This window comes from Oncorhynchus kisutch, linkage group LG9 (genome assembly GCF_002021735.2).
Source record: "Oncorhynchus kisutch isolate 150728-3 linkage group LG9, Okis_V2, whole genome shotgun sequence".
NCBI classification, from domain to species: domain Eukaryota; kingdom Metazoa; phylum Chordata; class Actinopteri; order Salmoniformes; family Salmonidae; genus Oncorhynchus; species Oncorhynchus kisutch.
The window spans coordinates 46011224-46039103 of NC_034182.2; the positions used below are offsets into that span (position 1 = coordinate 46011224).

Consider the following 27880-nt stretch of genomic DNA (forward strand, 5'->3'; position numbering starts at 1 on the left):
AATCACTGAAGCTGGAGATTCATATCTTCCTCACTAACTTTAAGCATCAGCTGTCAAAGCAGTTTACAGATCATTGCATCTGTAAATAGCCCATCCAACTACTTCATCCCCATATTGTTATTATAATTTTTGGCTCCTTTGCACCCCAGTATCTCTACTTGCACATTCATCTTCTGTACATCTATCACTCCAGTGTTAATGCTAAATTGTAATTATTTCGCCACCATGTCCAATTTATTGCCTTACCTCCCTAATCTTATTTAATTTTCACACTGTATATCAACTTTTCTATTGTGTTATTGACTGTACGTTTGTTTATTCCATGTTCAACTCAGTTTTGCACTGCTTTGCTTTATCTTGGCCAGGTTGCAGTTGTAAATGAGAACTTGTTCTCAACTGGCCTACCTGGTTAAATAAAGGTAAATACAGGACAATGACCCAAAACACACCTCCAGGCTGTGTAAGGGCCATTTGACCAAGGATAGTGATGGAGTGCGGCATCAGAAACACACTACACACTCCACAGAACACACACAGAACACACACCGCAGAACCGACACATGCTCCAGTTATGTTAGTAAGACCAGGCTCAGTGATGCAGCATGTCTTTGTAAAGCTCTTCAGATTTCTAATTTAAAAAAAGCACATTTCATTCAAGTTGTTTTGGAAATAAGTTTTGCTTCTGTGTGTTCGCTGAGAAGGAACAGCCTGTGTCAGCTCTTTTCCTTTGTTTGAGATGTTCTGTATATATATATATATAGGTCTTGAACAAGTTTTTGTGACATAGATGTTTATTATTTACATAAAGCATAACAGGTTGTGTTAACATATTTAAACCAAACAATATTTAAGAATATAGAGTGGTTACATGCCAACAGGTCCCAGGTCATTGATGAAGGCCTAGAAACAATCCTGGCTCCAAATATTTGTGCTATAGCGAGATTGAAATTTAAAGCCAAGGTAAAGGTCACCCTACACTGGGACAGAGTTGACAGGATGGTAAAGGTTACTCTTACACTGGGACTGAGCTGACAGGATGGTAAAGGTCACTCTACACTGGGACAGAGCTGACAGGATGGTAAAGGTCACTCTACACTGGGACAGAGCTGACAGGATGGTAAAGGTCACTCTACACTGGGACAGAGCTGACAGTATGGTAAAGGTCACTCTACACTGGGACAGAGCTGACAGGATGGTAAAGGTCACTCTACACTGGGACAGAGCTGACAGGATGGTAAAGGTCACTCTACACTGGGACAGAGCTGACAGGATGGTAAAGGTCACTCTACACTGGGACAGAGCTGACAGGATGGTAAAGGTCACTCTACACTGGGACAGAGCTGACAGGATGGTAAAGGTCACTCTACACTGGGACAGAGCTGACAGGAGTAAAGGTCACTCTACACTGGGACAGAGCTGACAGGATGGTAAAGGTCACTCTACACTGGGACAGAGCTGACAGGAGTAAAGGTCACTCTACACTGGGACAGAGCTGACAGGATGGTAAAGGTCACTCTACACTGGGACAGAGCTGACAGGATGGTAATAGGTCACTCTACACTGGGACAGAGCTGACAGGATGGTAAAGGTCACCCTACACTGGGACAGAGCTGACAGGATGGTAAAGGTCACTCTACACTGGGACAGAGCTGACAGGAGTAAAGGTCACTCTACACTGGGACAGAGCTGACAGGATGGTGAAGGTCACTCTACACTGGGACAGAGCTGACAGGATGGTAAAGGTCACTCTACACTGGGACAGAGCTGACAGGATGGTAAAGGTCACTCTACACTGGGACAGAGCTGACAGGATGGTAAAGGTCACTCTACACTGGGACAGAGCTGACAGGAGTAAAGGTCACTCTACACTGGGACAGAGCTGACAGGATGGTAAAGGTCACTCTACACTGGGACAGAGCTGACAGGATGGTAAAGGTCACTCTACACTGGGACAGAGCTGACAGGATGGTAAAGGTCACTCTACACTGGGACAGAGCTGACAGGATGGTAAAGGTCACTCTACACTGGGACAGAGTTGACAGGATGGTAAAGGTTACTCTTACACTGGGACTGAGCTGACAGGATGGTAAAGGTCACTCTACACTGGGACAGAGCTGACAGGATGGTAAAGGTCACTCTACACTGGGACAGAGCTGACAGGATGGTAAAGGTCACTCTACACTGGGACAGAGCTGACAGGATGGTAAAGGTCACTCTACACTGGGACAGAGCTGACAGGATGGTAAAGGTCACTCTACACTGGGACAGAGCTGACAGGAGTAAAGGTCACTCTACACTGGGACAGAGCTGACAGGATGGTAAAGGTCACTCTACACTGGGACAGAGCTGACAGGATGGTAAAGGTCACTCTACACTGGGACAGAGCTGACAGGAGTAAAGGTCACTCTACACTGGGACAGAGCTGACAGCATGGTAAAGGTCACTCTACACTGGGACAGAGCTGACAGGATGGTAAAGGTCACTCTACACTGGGACAGAGCTGACAGGATGGTAAAGGTCACTCTACACTGGGACAGAGCTGACAGGATGGTAAAGGTCACTCTACACTGGGACAGAGCTGACAGGAGTAAAGGTCACTCTACACTGGGACAGAGCTGACAGGATGGTAAAGGTCACTCTACACTGGGACAGAGCTGACAGGATGGTAAAGGTCACTCTACAATGGGACAGAGCTGACAGGGTGGTAAAGGTCACTCTACACTGGGACAGAGCTGACAGGATGGTAAAGGTCACTCTACACTGGGACAGAGCTGACAGGATGGTAAAGGTCACTCTACACTGGGACAGAGCTGACAGGATGGTAAAGGTCACTCTACACTGGGACAGAGCTGACAGGAGTAAAGGTCACTCTACACTGGGACAGAGCTGACAGGATGGTAAAGGTCACTCTACACTGGGACAGAGCTGACAGGATGGTAAAGGTCACTCTACACTGGGACAGAGCTGACAGGAGTAAAGGTCACTCTACACTGGGACAGAGCTGACAGGATGGTAAAGGTCACCCTACACTGGGACAGAGCTGACAGGAGTAAAGGTCACTCTACACTGGGATAGAGCTGACAGGATGGTAAAGGTCACTCTACACTGGGACAGAGCTGACAGGATGGTAAAGGTCACTCTACACTGGGACAGAGCTGACAGGATGGTAAAGGTCACTCTACACTGGGACAGAGCTGACAGGATGGTAAAGGTCACTCTACACTGGGACAGAGCTGACAGGATGGTAAAGGTCACCCTACACTGGGACAGAGCTGACAGGATGGTAAAGGTCACTCTACACTGGGACAGAGCTGACAGGATGGTAAAGGTCACTCTACACTGGGACAGAGCTGACAGGATGGTAAAGGTCACTCTAAGCCCATTTTACATCATCAGAGTGCTTCATAGATACCCAGCCTAAAACCCAAAGAGCAAGCAGTGCAGAGACAGAAGAAGTGTAGTTAGGAAAAGCTTCCCACAAAGCAGGAACCTAGGAAGAAACCTAGAGAGGATTTGGTGTGATGACATCCTTCAGGTGTGCCTCTCAGGTGGGGGGTTAGGGTGGGGGTCAGGTGGGGGGTTGCACCAAGGCATGCTGGGTAAGAGAGACCACCAGTCTCCCTCTCCGTTCCCCCTCTCCTCCCTCCTCTCTCCCCCAGACATCTCCCATCCTCCCACTACCCATTCCTTCTCCTGACTCTCTCTCTCCCTCCCTCTCATCCCCTCTACACTCTCCTCCCTCAGAACCAAACTGTATCGCTTCTTAGCCTCTCTCCCTCCTCCTCCTCTCTCTCTACCTCCCTTCCTCCCTCCTTCCTCTGTCTGCCAGCTCTCCTCTACATCCCTCAATCCCTCTATCTTCTCCTCCCTACTGTACACTCTGTAGAGACTCTTCCTATACACATCCTTCCTCTCCACCCCTCCCACTATTCCTCCCTCACTTTCTTCTTCTTTTCCCTCCCTCCTGTTTTTTAGTGACATCCCCACAGCTGTCCCTTTTATTGCTGAGTCCAACATCTCAATCACACTCTCTCCCTCCTCCATATCTGCCTCCTCCCCCTCTCCTTCTCCCTCCTCTCTAGAGATGAATAGAACAGAGCGATAGACGGCCTGTACCCCCCCTCCTCCACCCCCCCCTCCTAGAGGCAGGGATATGGCTTTGACTCCCCCGTTCTCCCCATTGACCTCCCCCTTGTCTCCCCCCTCGTGGCATTTGAACCTGAGCAGCCGGACTCCACTCCCTCCCCCACCCCTCCCCCTGTTCAGTAGAGGCCTATAGACAGTCCTATACATCCTCCATAGCCATAGGCCGCTCACACACACCCACCCCCCAGACAGAACACACAACAAAACACACCCTGCAAACAGCCACCAGCAGAACACAGCTCTGCCTCCTGCCGCACTACCACCCCCCCGTCCCAGCTGATCCCCCCAGGGATCTGAACCTCCAACCTGTCTGACTGTGGTCACTGGGGCGGTCAGGGTCTGGGTTCTAGGTAGTGGGGGTTGAGTTGGGGTCCTAGGTGGTTGAGTTGGGGTCCTAGGGGGTTGAGTTGGGGTTCTAGGGGGTTGAGTTGGGGTTCTAGGGGGTTGAGTTGGGGTCCTAGGTAGGGTCCTAGGTGGTTGAGTTGGGGTCCTAGGTGGTTGAGATGGGGCTCTAGGTGTGACGGTTGTGGTCATGGTGGGGTGTGGTGAGAGTCTGGAAGATCCTGTGACTGATTCATTCAGCAGGAGGGGCAGGTGGGTGGGGTCGGTAGGGTGTAGAGGAGGGGTGGTGGGTTTCAGGGTAGCTGTGGTGGTAGTAGTGGGTACCACAGTAGTAGTAGCAGTAGTAGTGGTAGTAGGAGTAGTAGTGGTAGTAGGAGTAGTAGTGGTAGCAGGAGTAGTGGGTACCACAGTAGCAGTAGTAGTAGCAGGAGTAGTGGGTACCACAGTAGTAGTAGTGGTAGCAGGAGTAGTGGGTACCACAGTAGTAGTGGTAGCAGGAGTAGTAGTGGTGGGGAAGGTAGTAGGAACTGTGGTTGTGGCTCCTGTAGTTGGTGGCATAGTGGTGGTGGGGGGTAGTGTAGGGGTAGGTTGAGGTTCAGAGTCTCCAGGGGGGCCATCAGGTTTGGCACCAGGTGAGCAGTACTCCTCATCCTCCAGCCCCACGATTGGTCGGCCGGCCAGGGAGGGAGGTGTGGCACAGGTAACACTCTCTTCATCCGGAGTGATGATTATTCCATCCCTCGTGTACACGTTGAAGCCCTGATCATCAAGGTGTTTCTTCAGGTAACCCACCTTCAAATACAATACAACTTTATTTAAAAACACCTAGAGAACGTACCTTACATGGTTCTGGAATAGAATAGAATAGAGAACATACCTTACAGGGTTCTAGACTAGACTAGATAACATAACTTACAGGGTTCTAGACTAGAATAGAGAACACACCTTACAGGGTTCTAGACTAGATAACGTACCTTACAGAGTTCTAGACTAGACTAGATAACATTACATACAGGGTTCTAGACTAGACAACATTTCTTACAGGGCTCTAGACTAGAGAACTTACATGGTTCTAGACTAGATAATGTACCTTACAGGGTTCTAGACTAGACTAGATAACATTCCTTACAGGGTTCTAGACTAGAATAGATAACATTCCTTACAGTTGTCATGATGTTGGTCTGAGGGGGGAGGTTTATGACCCCCACAAATAACTTTCCCCTTTCTCTCTCTCTCTACTCTAACGATATAACTATTGAAAATCCCTTTGTTAACATAGAGAGTCTGGTGACATCAAAAGATGGGAAACGGAACCATATTTCAGTAATCCAACCAGTTGAAAATATGCGTTGGGACTTAATGAATATGATGTCAGTTCAGTTGACGTCTAAGACATGGTTACTGTTGATAGGACGACATAAAATGTATCTTGGAAAGTCTACACTTTCTAGTTATCAGATTCACATGGAATTGTTATGCAATTTAAATGTTTAAATATGAAACTATTTGTGAAAAGATTAAATGTAATTTTTAGCTTCTTAATAAGAGAACGGTTTGTCAGAAGAACACCACTCTGCTCACTCAGAGGCCCAAGTGAACAGACATGGGTTGTAAACTATGACACACAGCCCTCTCTCCCAATCCTATATAAACCCCTTGATGAAAATGTAACGTTCTGTTCCGAGGACGTTAGGGCAACGGTCCTACATTAAAAGGGCTCAGAATAAACCTGTTCCCGAGTACGTTAGGGCGACGGTCCTACATTAAAAGGGCTCAGAATAAACCTGTTCCCGAGTACGTTAGGGCGACGGTCCTACATTAAAAGGGCTCAGAATAAACCTGTTCCCGAGTACATTAGGGCGATGGTCCTACGTTAAAAGGGCTCAGAATAAACCTGTTCCCGAGTACGTTAGGGCGATGGTCCTACGTTAAAAGGGCTCAGATAACCTAACGAAATCAGCATCGAATTTCAACGTGAAGATGACGGTCAACACGCCGAAAGGAAGAATTTTGACTATACCAGACAGAATATAGCATGACCTTAAAGTATGGCAACTTGGTATGAACTTTAAACTCTTATTCACTAAAGAAATGCTCCCCCCTCTGCCCTCTAAACGTGGGCTAGGAGAGGACGGACAGAGTATCCATTCTACCACGCTCCAGTTCACCACTAGACAGTCTTCAGAGGACCAGAGATCCATGCTGGACAACCCGGCTTCCCATCTACGAACAACCGATCAAAGCCCAGCTCAGAGTAAATATTTATTGCATTTTCCGTTTTCAAATGGGCGGAAATTTAGAATGCAAAAGATACTGTATTTACGATAGCATAGCTTCTCCCTTTTTGTTCCTCAGTCTTCCCGCTTTTTCACTCAAACCCAACCCCCTTTCCTTTGTGTAACCAGCCGTCATGTCGGCTCCGTCCACCAGGGACATTTTCTTTATGACATAATTTGTAATCAATGCATGATCCATTCTGTGTGATTATTTAGGTATTTAGTAAATAAATAATTAAACCAAATTTGTATTGCTGATTCAACTTGTTAGCCAGGGTTCATGAAGACAACCAAGAATTTACAACTTTCAGATGGGACTAAATAAGGTGACAATTAAATATTGACTGCTATTGATGTAAAATATTACCAGGTCTTTAAAAGTTTATTCGGAAGATAACAGCTCTATAAACATTCTTTCATTTTGCCCCGACTTTCTAGTTAATTATTTACCTGAGTAGCTTAATCAGGTAATATTAATTACAGATAAATTATTTTATAGAACAGCATGTCATATCACGTAATCCGGCATAGCCAAAGACATGACACAGGGTTCTAGATTAGAGAATTTACCTTACATGGTTCTACACTATGGAACTTACCTTACATGGTTCTACACTAGAGAACATACCTTGCAAAGTTCTAGACTAGAGAAAATACCTTACAAGTGTCTAGACTAGGCTAAAGAACATACCTTACAGGGCTCTAGACTAGGCTATAGAACATACCTTACAGGGTTCTAGACTAGAGAACATACCTTACAGAGTTCTAGACTAACGAACATACCTTACAGGGTTCTAGACTAGTGAACATACCTTACAGAGTTCTAGACTAGACTAACGAACATGACTTACAGTGTTCTAGATTAGAGATTGTACCGCACAGGGTTCTTGACTACAGAACATACCTTACAGGGTTCTAGACTAGACTTACAAACATACCTTACAGGGTTCTAGACTAGAACAGAGATCATACCTTATAGGGTTCTAGACTAGAGAACGTACTTTACAAGCTTCTTGATGAGGGAATATACCTTACAGGGTTCTAGACTATAGAACGTACCTTACAGGGTTCTAGACTAGAGAACATAATATATGTTATGTGTTGTTGTTTGTGTCGCACTGCTTTGCTTTATCTTGGCCAGGTCACTGTTGTAAATGAGAACTTATTCTCAACTAGCCTACCTGGTTAAATAAAGGTGTTCTCAACTAGCCTACCTGGTTAAATAAAGGTGTTCTCAACTGGCCTACCTGGTTAAATAAAGGTGTTCTCAACTGGCCTACCTGGTTAAATAAAGGTGTTCTCAACTGGCCTACCTGGTTAAATAAAGGTGTTCTCAACTGGCCTACCTGGTTAAATAAAGGTGTTCTCAACTAGCCTACCTGGTTAAATAAAGGTGTTCTCAACTGGCCTACCTGGTTAAATAAAGGTGTTCTCAACTAGCCTACCTGGTTAAATAAAGGTGTTCTCAACTAGCCTACCTGGTTAAATAAAGGTGTTCTCAACTAGCCTACCTGGTTAAATAAAGGTGTTCTCAACTAGCCTACCTGGTTAAATAAAGGTGTTCTCAACTAGCCTACCTGGTTAAATAAAGGTGTTCTCAACTAGCCTACCTGGTTAAATAAAGGTGTTCTCAACTAGCCTACCTGGTTAAATAAAGGTGTTCTCAACTGGCCTACCTGGTTAAATAAAGGTGTTCTCAACTGGCCTACCTGGTTAAATAAAGGTGTTCTCAACCAGCCTACCTGGTTAAATAAAGGTGTTCTCAACTAGCCTACCTGGTTAAATAAAGGTGTTCTCAACTAGCCTACCTGGTTAAATAAAGGTGTTCTCAACTAGCCTACCTGGTTAAATAAAGGTGAATTAAAAATAAATAAAACATGTAATATGGGTTTCTAGACTAGACTAGATCATGTATTTTACAGGGCTCTAGACTAGAGAGCATACCTTACAGGGTTTCTAGACTAGATCATGTATTTGAAGGGTTCTAGACTAGAGAACTTACCCCACAGGGTTCTTGACAAGAGAACATACCTTACAGGGTTCGAGACTAGAGAACGTACCTTACAGGGTTCTAGACTAGAGAACATACCTCACAGGGTTATAGACTAGAGAACATACCTTACAGGGTTCTAGACTAGAGAACATACCTCACAGTGTTCTAGACTAGAGAATGTACCTTACAGAAGCAGGCCCAGGGGTTCTGCGACAGGTAGGTGTAGGGAACTTCAGGTTTGGCAGAGAACCACTGGTCAGGCATGGTTCTGATGTGGTTCTGCTCTAGAACCAAGGTTTCGATGGCCGGGAGGGAACGAAACATCAGAGGGGGCAGAACAGAGATACGGTTCTGAGAAAGTTCCAGGATCTAGAACAAACAACATGGGTGTTAATTGACTTACTAGCTAACCAACTAGCTGACTGACTAGCTAACTAGCTAAATAACTAACTGACTAGCTAACTGACTAACTGACTCACTAGCTAGCTAACTAACTAGCTAACTTACTAACAAACCAACTGACTAACTGACTAGCTAAATAACTAACTGACTGACAAGCTAACTAACTAGCTAACTTACTGACTAGCTAACTAACTAACTGACTAACTAACTATCTAGGTAACTAACTAACTGACTAGATAACTGACTAGCTAACTAACTAACTAACTAACTAACTAACTAGATAATTAATGGCTAGCTAACTAGATAACTAACTGACTAGGTAACTAACTAGCTAGCTACCTTACTGACTAGCTAACTAACTAACTGATTAGCTAACTAAAACATGTACTGACTAGCTAACTAACTAGCTAATCAGGTAACCAAACAATTAACCAATAAACAAATCAACTAATTAAGTGGCATACTGACCTGTAGCAGCCTGAGCCCAGAGAAGGACAGGTCGTCTAGTGTCTCCAGAATGTTCTGGTCCAGATAGAGTTCTAGCAGGCCCGGCGTGGCCCTGAAGGAGTGAGGGGGCAGGGTTCTAATGCGGTTCCCTACCAGGCGTAGAACCCCTAGAGTGGGGAGAATCGGGCCGGGGGACAGGGGAACCTCTGGAACTGCGTTGTGGCTCAGATCTATCTCATAGAGCTCTGGGAAGTGACTATAGGAGGACCAGGTTAGACTGGAGAACTGGTTCTGGGTGAAGATCAGCACCTAGAACACAGGAGAGAAGATGACAATGTAGTATAGTAGAGTAGAGTAGAGGAGATATGATGATAATGTAGTATAGTAGATGAGAAATGATAATGTAGTATAGTATAGTATATAATATAAATATGCCCTGTATATACAACACAAATACACCCTGTATATACAATATAAACACACCCTGTATATACAATATAAATACACCCTGTATATACAATATAAACACACCCTGTATATACAATATAAATATGCTCTGTATATACAATATAAACACACCCTGTATATACAATATAAACACACCCTGTATATACAATATAAACACACCCTGTATATACAATATAAACACACCCTGTATATACAATATAAACACACCCTGTATATACAATATAAACACACCCTGTATATACAATATAAACACACCCTGTATATACAATATAAACACACCCTGTATATACAATATAAACACACCCTGTATATACAATATAAACACACCCTGTATATACAATATAAACACACCCTGTATATACAATATAAACACACCCTGTATATACAATATAAACACACCCTGTATATACAATATAAACACACCCTGTATATACAATATAAACACACCCTGTATATACAATATAAACACACCCTGTATATACAATATAAACACACCCTGTATATACAACACAAATACACCCTGTACATACAATACAAATACCCTGTATATACAATATAAATATGCCCTGTATATACCAAATCAAATTTTATTAGTCACATGCGCTGAATACAAGAGTTGTAGTAGACCTTACAGTGAAATGCTTAGTTACGAGCCCCCAACAAACAACGCAGTTTTAAAAAAGACATAAGAATAAGAAATAAAAAGTAACAATTAATTGAAGAGCAGAAGTAAAATAACAATGTGGAGGATCTATACAGGGTGTTACGGTACAGAGTCAATGTGGAGGTTATATACAGGGTGTTACGGTACAGAGTCAATGTGGAGGCTATATACAGGGTGTTACGGTACAGAGTCAATGTGGAGGCTATAGGGGCCTCCCGGGTGGCACAGTGGTTAAGGGCACTGTACTGCAGTGCCAGCTGTGCCACCAGAGACTCTGGGCTCATGCCCAGGCTCTGTCGTAACCGGCCGCGACCAGGAGGTCCGTGGGGCAACGCACAATTGGCCTAGCGTCGTCTGGGTTAGGGAGGGTTTGGCCAGTAGGGATATCCTTGTCTCATCGCACACCAGCGACTCCTGTGGCGGTCCGGGTGCAGTGCACACTGTTTCCTCGGACCATGATAGTTTGTTGGTGATGTGGACACCAAGGAACTTGAAGCTCTCAACCTGCTCCACTGCTGCCCTGTCGATGAGAATGGGGGCATGCTCGGTCCTCTTTTTCTTGTACTCCACAATCATCTCCTTTGTCTTGATCATGTTGAAGGAGACAGTGTTGTCCTGGCACCACATGGCCAGGTCTCTGACCTCCTCCCTATAGGCTCCCTATAGAGCAGTGTGGAGTGCAGTAGAGATTGCGTCATCTGTGGATCTGTTGGGTCGGTATGCAAATTAGAGTGTATTAAGTATTTCTGGGATAATGGTGTTGATGTGGTCCATGACCAGACTTTCAAAGCACTTCATGGCTACAGATGTGAGTGCTACGGGTCGGTAGTCATTTAGGCAGGTTACCTTAGTGTTATTGAGCACAGGCACTATGGTGGTCTGCTTAAAACATGTTAGTATTACAGACTCGGACAGGGAGAGGTTGAAAATGTCAGTGAAGACACTTGCCAGATGGTCAGCGCATGCTCGCAGTACAGGTCCTGGTAATCCGTCTGGACCTGCGGCCTTGTGAATGTTGACCTGTTTATAAGTCCTACTCACATCAGCTGCGGAGAGCGTGATCACACAGTCTTCCGGAACAGCTGGTGCTCTCATGCATGTTTTAGTGTTATTTACCTCGATGCGAGCAGAGAAGTAGTTTAGCTTGTCTGGTAGGCTTGTGTCAGTGGGCAGCTCTCAGCTGTTCTTCCCTTTCTTGTCTGTAATGTGGATATGGATTTGCAAGCCCTGCCACATCTGACGAGCTGGTGTAGTATGATTCAATCTTAGTCCTGTATTGATGCTTTGCCTATTTGATGGTTTGTCAGAGTTCATAGCTGGATTTCTTATAAGCTTCCGGGTTAGAGTTCCACTCCTTGAAAACAGAAGCTCTAGCCTTTAGCTCAGTGGGGATGTTGCCTGTAATCCATGGCTTCTGGTTGGGGTATGTACGTACGCTCACTGTGGGGATGACGTCATCGATACACTTATTGATGAAGCCAATGACTGAAGTGATGTACTCCTTAATGCCATCAGAGGGATCCCGGAACATATTCTAGTCTGTGCTAGCAAAACAGTCCTGTAGCTTAGCATCTGCTTCATCTGACCACTTAGCAACTGCTTCCTCCGTTTAATTTGTGCAAGTAAGCAGGAATGAGGAGGATAGAATTATGGTCAGATTTGCCAAATGGAGGGCTAGGGAGAGCTTTGTATGCGTCTCTGTGTGTGGAGTAAAGGTGGTTCAGAGTTTTTTTTCCCTCTGGTTGCACATTTAACATGCTAGTAGAAATTAGGTCAAATGGATTTAAGGTTTCCCTGCATTAAAGTCCCCTGTTTGCTTATGGCCTTATGCAGCTCATTGAGTGTGGCCTTGGTGCCAGCATCGGGTTGTGGTAAATCCGTTTGAAAAAACGGATTTAAGTTTCCCTGCTTTAAAGAGTCCGGCTACTTGGAGTGCCGCCTCTGGGTGAATGTTTGCTTATGGTGGAATACAGCTCATTCAATGCTGTCTTAGTGCCAGCCTCAGTCTGTGATGGTATGTAAAACAGCTACGAAAAATACAGATGACAACTCTCTAGGTAGATAGTGTGATCTACAGGTTATCATGAGATACTCTACCTCAGGTGAGCAATAGCTCAAGACTTCCTTAGATATCATGCACCAGCTGTTATTTACAAAAATACATAGTCCACCGCCCCTTGTCTTACCAGATGCCGCTGTTCTATCCTGCCGGTGCAGCTTATAACCAGACAGCTGTATGTTGACAGTGTCGTCGTTCAGCCACAACTCCATGAAGTGTAAGATATTATAGTTTTGAATGTCCCATTGGTAGTTTAATCTTCTGTGTAGGTCATCGATTTAATTATCCAAAGACGGAACGTTTGCTTGCAGAATGGAAGGAAGTGGGGGTTTACTCAATCATCTACGAATTCTCAGAAGGCAGCTCGCCCTCTGGCCCAATTTTCTCCACCTCCACTTCACCCAAATCACGGGAATCTGAGCCTGTTCCCGAGAAAGCAGTATATCATTCGCGTCGGGCTCGTCAGACTCGTTACGTGACAGTCCGCGGTGAGTAATCACAGTCCTGATGGACAGAAGTTATTTTGGTTATAAGATATGATAGCGGCAACATTATGTACAAAATCATTTTCAAAAAGTTACAAACAACAGAAAAAAAACAATTCGTTGGGGACAATAAAACGGCAGCCTTCTTCTCCGCCGGCATTGTTACAAATATACACATTATACCCCCCAAAAGTATACAGTATACACATTATACCCCCCCCAAAAAATATATATATACACGTTAAGATACAGAAACATAGTCAAGGGAAGCACAAATAAAACACCACAAATCACCCAGAAAATCAGTTACATTCCTCCACAAATAATAATCCCCGATCAATACTTTATACTGGCTGAACGGCACCAGAAAATCAGTTACATTCCTCCACAAATAATAATCCCCAATCAATACTTTATACTGGCTGAACGGCACCAGAACATCAGTTACATGGTCCACGATCAATACTTTATACTGGCTGAACGGCACCAGAACATCAGTTACATAGACCCCGATCAATACTTTATACTGGCTGAACGGCACCAGAACATCAGTTACATGGTCCACGATCAATACTTTATACTGGCTGAACGGCACCAGAAAATCAGTTACATTCCTCCACAAATAATAATCCCCAATCAATACTTTATACTGGCTGAACGGCACCAGAACATCAGTTACATGGTCCACGATCAATACTTTATACTGGCTGAACGGCACCAGAACATCAGTTACATTCCTTCACAAATAATAATCCCCAATCAATACTTTATACTGGCTGAACGGCACCAGAACATCAGTTACATGGTCCCCGATCAATACTTTATACTGGCTGAACGGCACCAGAACATCAGTTACATTCCTCCACAAATAATAATCCCCAATCAATACTTTATACTGGCTGAACGGCACCAGAACATCAGTTACATGGTCCCCAATCAATACTTTATACTGGCTGAACGGCACCAGAACATCAGTTACATAGACCCCGATCAATACTTTATACTGGCTGAATGGCACCAGAACATCAGTTACATGGTCCACGATCAATACTTTATACTGGCTGAACGGCACCAGAACATCAGTTACATGGTCCACGATCAATACTTTATACTGGCTGAACAGCACCAGAACATCAGTTACATGGTCCCCAATCAATACTTTATACTGGCTGAACGGCACCAGAACATCAGTTACATGGTCCACGATCAATACTTTATACTGGCTGAACGGCACCAGAACATCAGTTACATGGTCCCCAATCAATACTTTATACTGGCTGAACGGCACCAGAACATCAGTTACATAGACCCCGATCAATACTTTATACTGGCTGAACGGCACCAGAACATCAGTTACATGGTCCACGATCAATACTTTATACTGGCTGAACGGCACCAGAACATCAGTTACATAGACCCCGATCAATACTTTATACTGGCTGAACGGCACCAGAACATCAGTTACATGGTCCACGATCAATACTTTATACTGGCTGAACGGCACCAGAACATCAGTTACATTCCTTCACAAATAATAATCCCCAATCAATACTTTATACTGGCTGAACGGCACCAGAACATCAGTTACATGGTCCCCGATCAATACTTTATACTGGCTGAACGGCACCAGAACATCAGTTACATTCCTCCACAAATAATAATCCCCAATCAATACTTTATACTGGCTGAACGGCACCAGAACATCAGTTACATGGTCCCCAATCAATACTTTATACTGGCTGAACGGCACCAGAACATCAGTTACATAGACCCCGATCAATACTTTATACTGGCTGAATGGCACCAGAACATCAGTTACATGGTCCACGATCAATACTTTATACTGGCTGAACGGCACCAGAACATCAGTTACATGGTCCACGATCAATACTTTATACTGGCTGAACAGCACCAGAACATCAGTTACATGGTCCCCAATCAATACTTTATACTGGCTGAACGGCACCAGAACATCAGTTACATGGTCCACGATCAATACTTTATACTGGCTGAACGGCACCAGAACATCAGTTACATGGTCCCCAATCAATACTTTATACTGGCTGAACGGCACCAGAACATCAGTTACATAGACCCCGATCAATACTTTATACTGGCTGAACGGCACCAGAACATCAGTTACATGGTCCACGATCAATACTTTATACTGGCTGAACGGCACCAGAACATCAGTTACATGGTCCACGATCAATACTTTATACTGGCTGAACGGCACCAGAACATCAGTTACATGGTCCCCAATCAATACTTTATACTGGCTGAACGGCACCAGAACATCAGTTACATGGTCCACGATCAATACTTTATACTGGCTGAACGGCACCAGAACATTATTTACATAGTCCCCGATCAGTCCCCGATGTTGCCGCTCTCCATGTTGTCTGTTGTCTGTAGCTTGTGAGGTGTGGAAACACTGTTGCTTTTATGAATTTTGTCTTGCTGCTTTTTGTTTTATGCTGCTCTGTCTGTATGCTACGTCTTGCTTGTCCTATGTTGCTCTGTCTGTATGCTATGTCTTGCTTGTCCTATGTTGCTATGTCTTGCTTGTTCTATGTTGCTATTGTCTATATTGTAATTGTTTTTAATAACCTGCCCAGGGACTGCGGTTGAAAATTAGCCGGTTGGCTAAAACCGGCACTTTTACTGAAATGTTGATTAATGTGCACTGTCCCTGTAAAAATAAAAATAAACTCAAACTCAAACTCAATACTTTATACTGCCCCAACGGCACCAGAACATTATTTACATAGTCCCCGATCAATACTTTATACTGTCTGAACGGCACCAGAACATCAGTTACATGGTCCCCAATCAATACTTTATACTGTCTGAACGGCACCAGAACATCAGTTACATAGACCCCGATCAATACTTTATACCGCCCCAACGGCACCAGAACATTATTTACATAGTCCCCGATCAATACTTTATACTGTCTGAACGGTACCAGAACATCAGTTACATGGTCCCCAATCAATACTTTATACTGTCTGAACGGCACCAGAACATCAGTTACATAGACCCCGATCAATACTTTATTCCGCCCCAACGGCACCAGAACATCAGTTACATAGACCCCGATCAATACTTTATACCGCCCCAACAGCACCAGAACATTATTTACATAGACCCCGATCAATACTTTATACCGCCCCAACGGCACCAGAACATCAGTTACATGGTCCCCAATCAATACTTTATACTGGCTGAACGGCACCAGAACATCAGTTACATAGACCCCGATCAATACTTTATACCGCCCCAATGGCACCAGAACATCAGTTACATAGACCCCGATCAATACTTTATACCGCCCCAACGGCACCAGAACATCAGTTACATAGACCCCGATCAATACTTTATACCGCCCCAACGGCACCAGAACATCAGTTACATAGACCCCGATCAATACTTTATACCGCCCCAACGGCACCAGAACATCAGTTACATGGTCCCCAATCAATACTTTATACTGGCTGAACGGCACCAGAACATCAGTTACATGGTCCCCAATCAATACTTTATACTGGCTGAACGGCACCAGAACATCAAGATGACATTTATTTAGAATTTTTGTTCCAGCATTACGTTGGATTAAAACTAAAAACAGAATTACATAGCTCGGTGGAGACCCTAGGAACCTCAAGAGTTCACCAATCCTGTGAACGGGTTAGGCAATTCAGGTGTCTATACTTCAACAGCAAAGTTAGATAAGATGGACGTTTATGAAGTGGGGTCTTGTGTGAACAAAAAGGGAGTCAAGTAGCGATCTACGGGTCTTTAGCGAAGTCCAACCTTTTGATACAGGATGCAGTGTCACCTGTAACAAAACAAAGGGCTATGGTAGATGGAATCCAAAGGTTTAAGTAGCAGCTGCACTTTGATAAATAATATCTGTTCAGGGACTTTCCAAGACTACTAAACTCTATCTGTCTGTAACGAACTACGTATATCTAAACTCAGCAAAAAAAGAAACGTCTTCACTGTCCTCTGCGTTTATTTTCAGCAAACTTAACATGTGTAAATATTTGTGTGCACATGACAAGATTGAACAACTGAGACATAAACTGAACAAGTTCCACAGACATGTGACTAACACCAACAGAATAATGTGTCCCTGAAGAAAGGGGGTTGGTCAAAATCAAAAGTAACAGTCAGTATCTGGTGCTGCATTAAGTACTGCAGTGCATCTCCTCCTCATGGACTGCACCAGATTTGCCAGTTCTTGCTGTGAGATGTTACCCCACTCTTCCACCAAGGCACCTGCAAGTTCCCAGAAATTTCTGGGGGGAATGGCCCTAGCCCTCACCCTCCGATCCAACAGGTACCAGACATGCTCAATGGGATTGAGATCCAGGCTCTTCGCTGGCCATGGCATAACACTGACATTCCTGTCTTGCAGGAAATCGCGCACAGAACGAGCAGTATGGCTAGTGGCATTGTCATGCTGGAGGGTCATGTCAGGATGAGCCTGCAGGAAGGGTACCACATGAGGGAGGAGGAGGTCTTCCCTGTAACGCACAGCATTGAGATTGCCTGCAATGACAACAAGCTCAGTCTGATGATGCTGTGATACACCGTCCCAGACCATGACGGACCCTCCACCTCCAAATCGATCCCGCTCCAGAGTACAGGCCTCGGTGTAACGCTCATTCCTTTGACGATAAATGTGATTCTGACCATCACCCCTGGTGAGACAAGACCGCGACTTGGCAGTGAAGAGCACTTTTTGCCAGTCCTGTCTGGTCCAGCGACGGTGGGTTTGTGCCCATAGGCGACATTGTTGACGGTGATGTCTGTGATGCCCTCAGTCCAGCCTCTCTCAGCCTATCTGAACATCTGAACATCATCAAAGGTTAGTGATTCATTTTATCTATATTTCTGCTTTTTTGTGACTCCTATATTTGGCTGGAAAAATGGCTGTGTGTTTTCGACTTGGCGGTGATCTAACATAATCATATGTTGTGCTTTAGCTGTAAAGCATTTTTGAAATCGAACACGATGGGTAGATTAACAAGATGCTTACCTTTCATTTGCTGTATTGGACTTGTTAATGTGTGAGAGTTACATATTTCTAAAGAATATTTTTGAATTTCACGCACTGCCTTTTCAGCGGAATGTTGTCGAGGGAACCCCTGCGCTAGAAAGGTTCAAGTTAGTGAGGGAGATATGGGACTTCAGCTTCAGTGGTTTATGCAGTTCGTTCCAGTCATTAGAGAACTGGAAGGAAATGCAGCCAAATGAGGAACTGGTTTTGGGTGACCAGTGAGATATACCTGCTGGAGTGCTACGGGTGGGTGCTGCTATGGTGCCCAGTGAGCTGAGATAAGGTGGGGCTTTACCTAGCAGAGACTTGTAGATGACCTGGAGCCAGTGGGTTTGGCAACAAGTATGAAGCGATGGCCAGCCAACGAGAGCGTACAGGTCGCAGTGGTGGGTAATTTAATGGGGCTTTGGTGACAAAACGGATGGCACTGTGATAGGCTGCATCCAATTGGTTGAGTAGAGTGTTGGAGGATATTTTATAGATGACATCACCCAAGTCGAGGATCGGTAGGATGGTCAGTTTTACGAGGGTATGTTTGGCAGCATGAGAGAAGGATGCTTTGTTGCGAAATAGGGAACCGATTCTAGATTTAATTTTGGATTGGAGATGCTTAATGTGAGTCTGGAAGATGCCTAAGGCATGTTCACGCAGATGAGCAGGGACCCTGGGCATCTTTCTTTTGGTGTTTTTCAAAGTCAGTAGAAAGGCCTTTTTAGTGTCCTAAGTTTTCATAACTGTGACCTTTAATTGCCTACCGTCTGTAAGCTGTTAGTGTCTTAACGACCATTCCACAGGTGCATGTTCATTAATTGCTTATGGTTCATTGAACAAGCTTGGGAAACAGTGTTTAAACCCTTTACAATGAAGATTGTGAAGTTCTTTGGATTCATACGATTTATCTTTGATAGACAGGGTCCTGAAAAGGTTTCTTTTTTTGCTGAGTTTACATGAGTTTCTATGAGCCAGGTGATGTTGCAGCCTGGAAAGAGGATGGAGAGGTTCTGGAAAGAGGGGAGAGATTCTGGAAAAAGGAGGAGAGGTTCTGGAAAAAGGAAGGAGAGGTTCTGGAAAAAGGAAGGAGAGGTTCTGGAAAGAGGTTCTGGAAAAAGGAGGAGAGGTTCTGGAAATAGATTCTGGAAAGAGGAGGAGAGGTTCTGGAAAAAGGAGGAGAGGTTCTGGAAAGAGGTTCTGGAAAAAGGAGGAGAGGTTCTGGAAAGAGATTCTGGAAAGAGGAGGAGAGGTTCTGGAAAAAGGAAGGAGAGGTTCTGGAAAGAGGTTCTGGAAAAAGGAGGAGAGGTTCTGGAAAGAGATTCTGGAAAGAGGAGGAGAGGTTCTGGAAATAGATTCTGGAAAGAGGAGGAGAGGTTCTGGAAAAAGGAGGAGAGGTTCTGGAAAGAGATTCTGGAAAGAGGAGGAGAGGTTCTGGAAAGAGGAGGCGCGAGTGAGTGTGATGCAAAAGGAGGAGAGAGTTAGTGAAAGATAACAAGTAGAGAGGAGCCAAATTCAGAAAGTAATTTATGTCGGAGTATCATTGGAGAAAGACGACAGCTCAGCATTTAACACCATAGTACCCTCCAAAGTCGTCGTTAAGCTCGAGACCCTGGGTCTCGACTCCGCCCTGTGCAACTGGGTCCTGGACTTCCTGACGGGCCGCCCCCAGGTGGTGAGGGTAGGAAACAACATCTCCACCCTGCTGATCCTCAACACCGGGGCCCCAAAAGGGTGCGTTCTCAGCCCTCTCCTGTACTCCCTGTTCACCCATGACTGAGTGCATGCACTCCTCCAACTCAATCATCAAGTTTGCAGATGACATTACAGTGGTAGGCTTGATTACCAACAGCGACGAGACGGCCTACAGGGAAGAGGTGAGGGCCCTCGGAGTGTGGTGTCAGGAAAATAACCTCACACTCAATGTCAACAAAACAAAGGAGATGATCATGGACTTTAGGAAACCGCAGAGGGAGCACCCCCCTATCCATATTGACGGTACAGTAGTGGAGAAGGAGGACAGTAGCGGAGAAGGTGGAAAGTTTTAAGTTCCTCGGCGTACACATCACGGACAAACTGAAATGGTCCACCCACACAGATAGCGTGGTGAAGAAGGCGCAACAGCGCCTCTTCAACCTCAGGAGGCTGAAGAAATTTGGCTTGTCTCCAAAAACACTCACACAACACTCACTTTTACAGATGCACAATCGAGAGAATCCTGTCGGGCTGTATCACCGCCTGGTATGGCAACTGCTCCACCCACAACCGTAAGGCTCTCCAGAGGGTAGTGAGGTCTGCACAACGCATCACCGGGGGCAAACTACCTGCCCTCCCAGGACACCTACACCACCCGATGTCACAGGAAGGCCAAAAAGATCATCAAGGACATCAACCACCCGAGCCACTGCCTGTTCACTCAGCTATCATCCAGAAGGCGAGGTCAGTACAGGTGCATCAAAGCTGGGACCGAGAGACTGAAAAACAGCTTCTATCTCAAGGCCATCAGACTGTTAAACAGCCATCACTAACATTGAGTGGCTGCTGCCAACATACTGACTCAAATCTCTAGCCACTTTAATCATTAAAAATTGGATTTAATAAATGTATCACTAGTCACTTTAAACAATGACACTTTATATAATGTTTCCATATCCTACATTACTCATCTCATATGTATATACTGTACTCTATACCATCTACTGCATCTTGCCTATGCCGTTCGGACATCGCCTATCCATATATTTATATGCACATATTCTTATTCATTCCTTTACACTTGTGTGTAAAAGGTAGTTGTGAAATAGTTAGAAAACATGTTAGATATTAGTGCATGGTGGGAACTAGAAGCACAAGCATTTCGCTACACTCACATTAACATCTGCTAACCATGTATACAGATATACAGATATATTTTACTTGATATTTAATTTATATTTATTTATTTCACCTTTATTTAAGGACTGACTGCTAAGTTCAGGCTACCAAGCTTGCTAGGACAGAACAGATCCGACATGTGTATGTGACCAATAACATTTGATTTGATTTAGCTACCAGCCCGGAGTGGTGCCAGCTGTCTTCTGCCAGAGTGATGGACATCAAAGAATTGTTACCAACATCAAAAGAGAGCTGTGAATTTAAGTGTTTTAGTTATAAACGTTTCCAGTGAAGTAATTGGACTTGCTGATTCCTTCCTGAAAGAAGAAGACATCTGAAGTTGTAGACCTTTTCAGTTGTTTGACATTACATAGCAGGGCACAGATGAGAAGGGACACTGTTAATAATGGACATTTAGGCCTAATTAGTCATTCAAAGGTGAAGAAAATTACTGTGACAACGTCGCAGACTACTTGTTTTATTTGAGTCCCTGACAGCTCTCATACAGACTACATGAACATTCTTTTTGCTTGTTATTGGGATGATATCATATATATAAATGCTGTAAGACTGCTAGGTTGGGTTGCTATTGGTTGTCTTCAAGCTAGGCTACACATGAAGTAGGTTACAGTAGGCTATTGGTTGTCTTCAAGCTAGGCTACACATGAAGTAGGTTACAGTAGGCTATTGGTTGTCTTCAAGCTAGGCTACACATGAAGTAGGTTACAGTAGGCTATTGGTTGTCTTCAAGCTAGGCTACACATGAAGTAGGTTACAGTAGGCTATTGGTTGTCTTCAAGCTAGGCTACACATGAAGTAGGTTACCGTAGGCTATTGGTTGTCTTCAAGCTAGGCTACACATGAAGTAGGTTACAGTAGGCTATTGGTTGTCTTCAAGCTAGGCTACACATGAAGTAGGTTACAGTAGGCTATTGGTTGTCTTCAAGCTAGGCTACACATGAAGTAGGTTACAGTAGGCTATTGGTTGTCTTCAAGCTAGGCTACACATGAAGTAGGTTACAGTAGGCTATTGGTTGTCTTCAAGCTAGGCTACACATGAAGTAGGTTACAGTAGGCTATTGGTTGTCTTCAAGCTAGGCTACACATGAAGTAGGTTACAGTAGGCTATTGGTTGTCTTCAAGCTAGGCTACACATGAAGTAGGTTACCGTAGGCTATTGGTTGTCTTCAAGCTAGGCTACACATGAAGTAGGTTACAGTAGGCTATTGGTTGTCTTCAAGCTAGGCTACACATGAAGTAGGTTACAGTAGGCTATTGGTTGTCTTCAAGCTAGGCTACACATGAAGTAGGTTACAGTAGGCTATTGGTTGTCTTCAAGCTAGGCTACACATGAAGTAGGTTACAGTAGGCTATTGGTTGTCTTCAAGCTAGGCTACACATGAAGTAGGTTACAGTAGGCTATTGGTTGTCTTCAAGCTAGGCTACACATGAAGTAGGTTACAGTAGGCTATTGGTTGTCTTCAAGCTAGGCTACACATGAAGTTGGTTACAGTAGGCTATTGGTTGTCTTCAAGCTAGGCTACACATGAAGTAGGTTACAGTAGGCTATTGGTTGTCTTCAAGCTAGGCTGCACATGAAGTAGGTTACAGTAGGCTATTGGTTGTCTTCAAGCTAGGCTACACATGAAGTAGGTTACAGTAGGCTATTGGTTGTCTTCAAGCTAGGCTACACATGAAGTAGGTTACAGTAGGCTATTGGTTGTCTTCAAGCTAGGCTACACATGAAGTAGGTTACAGTAGGCTATTCTGTAAACTGTGAAATTGTGCTTGTTGTGTTGTTGCCTAAAACTGACAATGTATTTTCATTATTTTCAAGCAGAACTGTCTTGTCATTACCACGGTCTTGGGGTAGGGGGCCTAACCTGTCTTAGGGCTGTTTACCAGGTGGGGAGCTATGCTATTAACCAGACACTATGAGGGGCTGTATACAGTGGGTTATTCTGAACCTTTCACCCCCTACTGTTAGGAAAGGTGCCACTACTACTAAGTAGTAGGTTAAATGTGTTGGGCGCTGGTGGTCACTCAACCTCTCAAGACTGATCTGAGAAAAACCATAAACAGCTACGTATATCCTACCTCTTACATGTAGAAAAAACTAACTTTAAATCTTAGCTTCCATTCTACTCTACTTGTAGAGTAAAGAGGAGAGGAGAGTATTGTCCTGAACTTTCTTTTACAATCATTGGACTGAGAACCTATTCAGCGGTCCAGACAACTTCTGAAATCTTGGTTAAAGCCAGAATAACTATTGAGTTCAGGTGAGTTTAGATGAATTTTGTTCTGTTGTTATAGAGATGTATAGCAGTACCTTGGTTGTTGTGTCGATGCTGGCGGGGACGTCACTAAGGTTGGTTGCTGTGCAGTTGACCCGGGGGCGGTGGTCTTTGTCACGGTCACTATGGCAACCAGTCATGGCATTGGAGTGGTGAGAGAGGGGGAGGAAGAGGAGGAGGAAGACGAGTGCCATGCGGACGGACTGAAAAACCTAGAGGAGAAACAGGTGAGAGAATCATTATGCCACCCATATGTAGTTCCCTACCGGGACCCATAGTGGCTATACATTCGTGGCCAAAAGTTTTGAGAATGACACAAATATTAATTTTCACAAAATCTGCTGCCTCAGTTTGCATGATGGCAATTTGCATATACTCCAGAATGTTATGAAGAGTGATCAGCTGAATTGCAAAGTCCCTCTTTGCCATGCAAACTAACTGAATCCCCCAAAAACATTTCCACTGCATTTCATCCCTGCCACAAAAGGACCAGCTGACATCATGTCAGTGATTCTCTCGTTAACACAGGTGTGAGTGTTGACGAGGACAAGGCTGGAGATCAGTCTGTTATGCTGATTGAGTTTGAATAACAGACTGGAAACTTCAAAAGGAGGGTGGTGCTTGGAAACATTTTTCTTCCTCTGTCAATCATGGTTACCTGCAAGGAAACATGTGCCGTCATCATTGCTTTGATCAAAAAGGGCTTCACAGGCAAGGATATTGCTGCCAGTAAGACTGCACCTAAATCAACCATTTATCGGATCATCAAGAACTTCAAGGAGAGCGGTTCAATTGTTGTGAAGAAGGCTTCAGGGTGCCCAAGAAAGTCCAGCAAGCACCAGGACCGTCTCCTAAAGTTGATTCAGCTGCGGGATTGGGGCACCCCCAGGACACAGCTTGCTCAGGAATGGCAGTAGGCAGATGTAAGTGCATCTGCACGCACAGTGAGGAGAAGACTTTTGGAGGATGGTACCAACACATCCTCCGAGAGCAACTTCTCCCAACCATCCAGGAACAGTTTGGTGATGAACAGTGCCTTTTCCAGCATGATGGAATAATTTGCCATAAGGCAAAAGTGACAAGGCATAAGTGAAAACTAAGTGGCTCGGGGAACAAAACATCGATATTTTGGGTCCTTGACCAGGAAACTCTCCAGACCTTAATCCCATTGAGAACGTTGGTCAATCCTCAAGAGGCGGGTGGGCAAACAAAAACCCACAAATTCTGACAAATTCCAAGCATTGATTATTCAAGAATGGGCTGCCATCAGGGTGTGGCCCAGAAGCTAATTGACAGCATGCCAGGGTGGATTGCAGAGGTCTTGAAAAAGACGGTCAACACTGCAAATATTGACTCTTTGCATGAACTTCATGTGATTGTCAATAAAAGCCTTTGACACTTATGAAATGCTTGTAATTATACTTCAGTATCCATAGTAACATCTGACAAAGATATCTAAAGACACTGAAGCAGCAAACTATGTGGAAATTAATAATTGTTTCATTCTCAAAACATTTGGTCACGATTGTACTTTTGTATATTATTATTATTATTATTATATTATTATATATATATATTTGTATATTTATATATTTATATTATATTATATTATATATTATATTATATTTACAGTCAATATATAGGGAATAGTTGGACATTTGGGACACACTTCATGTTGATATGTTTCTACCATATTACCAGGTCATTTACAACAGAGACTGATGTTTCTACCATATTACCAGGTCATTTACAACAGAGATGAATGTTTCTACCATATTACCAGGTCATTTACAACAGAGATGAATGTTTCTACCATATTACCAGGTCATTTACAACAGAGATGAATGTTTCTACCATATTACCAGGTCATTTACAACAGAGATGAATGTTTCTACCATATTACCAGGTCATTTACAACAGAGATGAATGTTTCTACCATATTACCAGGTTATTTATAATAGAGATTTACCGTGTTGCTCCTCCTTAGACTTCAATCTGCAGCTGGTCCAGAGTCTAACACAAACACTATAGCTGGCTGAAGATATACCCAACTGTCTGGGTGTGTGCTGGGTGTGTGTCTGTGTCTGTGTGCTGGGTGTGTGTGCATGCTGGGTGTGTGTGCATGCTGGGTGTGTGTGTGTGTGTGCTGTGTGTTTGCTGTTTCCTGTTTCTGTGTCTGTGTGTGTGTACGTGTTGTGTATTGTGTGTATGTGTGTGTATGTGTGTGTGCTGTGTATTGCGTGTATGTGTGTGTGCATGTGTGTGTGCTGTCTATTGTGTGTATGTGTGTGTGCTGTGTGTGAAGACCCGTGGTCTCTCTATGAATGACAGACAGGAAGAGATATGTCTGACAGGAAAGCTGCCTGATAGTTGATTGGATATTCTCTTCATTTCACTCCAAAAAGACCCTACATTATATTAAAAAAAATATACTTATGCTTTGACACACTTGTATCATTACACACCACATACATTTAATTCTGTGCTCACACACTGTCCCCAACCCTAACACACTGTCCTCAACCCTAACACACTGTCCCTAACACACTGTCCCTAACCACAACACACTGTCCCCAACATTAACACACTGTCCCTAACCATAACACACTGTCCCTAACACACAACACACTGTCCCCAACCATAACACACTGTCCCTAACCATAACACACTGTCCCTAACACACAACACACTGTCCCCAACCCTAACACACTGTCCCCAACCCTAACACACTGTCCCCAACCCTAACACACTGTCCCTAACACACTGTCCCTAACCACAACACAATGTCCCCAACCCTAACACACTGTCCCTAACCATAACACACTGTCCCCAACCCTAACACACTGTCCCCAACCCTAACACACTGTCCCTAACCATAACACACTGTCCCCAACCCTAACACACTGTCCCCAACCCTAACACACTGTCCCCAACCCTAACACACTGTCCCCAACCCTAACACACTGTCCCTAACCATAACACACTGGCCCTAACACACTGTCCCTAACCATAACACACTGTCCCCAACCATAACACACTGTCCCCAACCATAACACACTGTCCCTAACACACAACACACTGTCCCTAACACACAACACACTGTCCCCAACCATAACACACTGTCCCCAACCATAACACACTGTCCCTAACACACAACACACTGTCCCTAACACACAACACACTGTCCCCAACCATAACACACTGTCCCCAACCATAACACACTGTCCCCAATCCTAACACACTGTCCCTAACCATAACAAACTGTCCCTAACCATAACACACTGTCCCTAACCACAGCACACTGTCCCTAACACACTGTCCCCAACCATAACACACTGTCCCCAATCCTAACACACTGTCCCTAACCATAACACACTGTCCCTAACCATAACACACTGTCCCCAACCCTAACAAACTGTCCCTAACCATAACACACTGGCCCTAACACACTGTCCCCAACCCTAACACACTGTCCCTAACCATAACACACTGTCCCTAACCAAAACACACTGTCCCCAACCCTAACACACTGTCCCCAACCCTAACACACTGTCCCCAACCCTAACACACTGTCCCCAACCCTAACACACTGTCCCTAACCATAACACACTGGCCCTAACACACTGTCCCTAACCATAACACACTGTCCCCAACCATAACACACTGTCCCCAACCATAACACACTGTCCCTAACAAACAAAACACACTGTCCCTAACACACAACACACTGTCCCCAACCATAACACACTGTCCGCAACCATAACACACTGTCCATAACACACAACACACTGTCCCTAACACACAACACACTGTCCCCAACCATAACACACGGTCCCCAACCATAACACACTGTCCCCAATCCTAACACACTGTCCCTAACCATAACACACTGTCCCTAACCATAACACACTGTCCCTAACCACAGCACACTGTCCCTAACACACTGTCCCCAACCATAACACACTGTCCCCAATCCTAACACACTGTCCCTAACCATAACACACTGTCCCTAACCATAACACACTGTCCCTAACCATAACACACTGGCCCTAACACACTGTCCCTAACCACAACACACTGTCCCTAAATATAACAAACTGTCCCTAACCATAACACACTGTCCCTAACACACAACACACTGTCCCTAACCATAACACACTGTCCCTAACACTCAATACACTGTCCCTAACCATAACACACTGTCCCCAACCCTAACACACTGTCCCCAACCCTAACACACTGTCCCCAACCCTAACACCCTGTCCCCAACCATAACACACTGTCCCCAATCCTAACACACTGTCCCTAACCATAACACACTGTCCCTAACACTCAATACACTGTCCCTAACCATAACACACTGTCCAAAACCCT

The 27880-nt window shown here is 44.4% G+C and overlaps 1 protein-coding gene across 1 annotated transcript; it reads right to left on the reverse strand.

The window, feature by feature from the left end:
* Window positions 1–773: 773 nt before the first annotated feature.
* Window positions 774–25583, reverse strand: gp1ba (glycoprotein Ib platelet subunit alpha). Its single transcript, XM_031832706.1, has 5 exons — window positions 25476–25583; window positions 23542–23718; window positions 9628–9915; window positions 8941–9126; window positions 774–5280 (listed from the first exon to the last, which is right to left on the reverse strand). The coding sequence occupies exons 2-5, from the start codon at window positions 23698–23700 to the stop codon at window positions 3532–3534; spliced, it is 2382 nt and encodes a 793-aa protein (XP_031688566.1). The 5' UTR covers window positions 23701–23718; window positions 25476–25583; the 3' UTR covers window positions 774–3531.
* Window positions 25584–27880: the final 2297 nt, after the last annotated feature.

Bases quoted from the DNA above. Each gene is read 5' to 3' on its own strand.
- gp1ba (XM_031832706.1), bottom strand. From the start codon at position 23,700: ATGGCACTCGTCTTCCTCCTCCTCTTCCTCCCCCTCTCTCACCACTCC. The intron at 9,916-23,541 runs GTACTGCTATAC...CCTGTGTTCTAG, and splicing joins GCATCGACACAACAACCAAG to GTGCTGATCTTCACCCAGAA. The intron at 9,127-9,627 runs GTCAGTATGCCA...TGTTTGTTCTAG, and splicing joins CTGGGCTCAGGCTGCTACAG to ATCCTGGAACTTTCTCAGAA.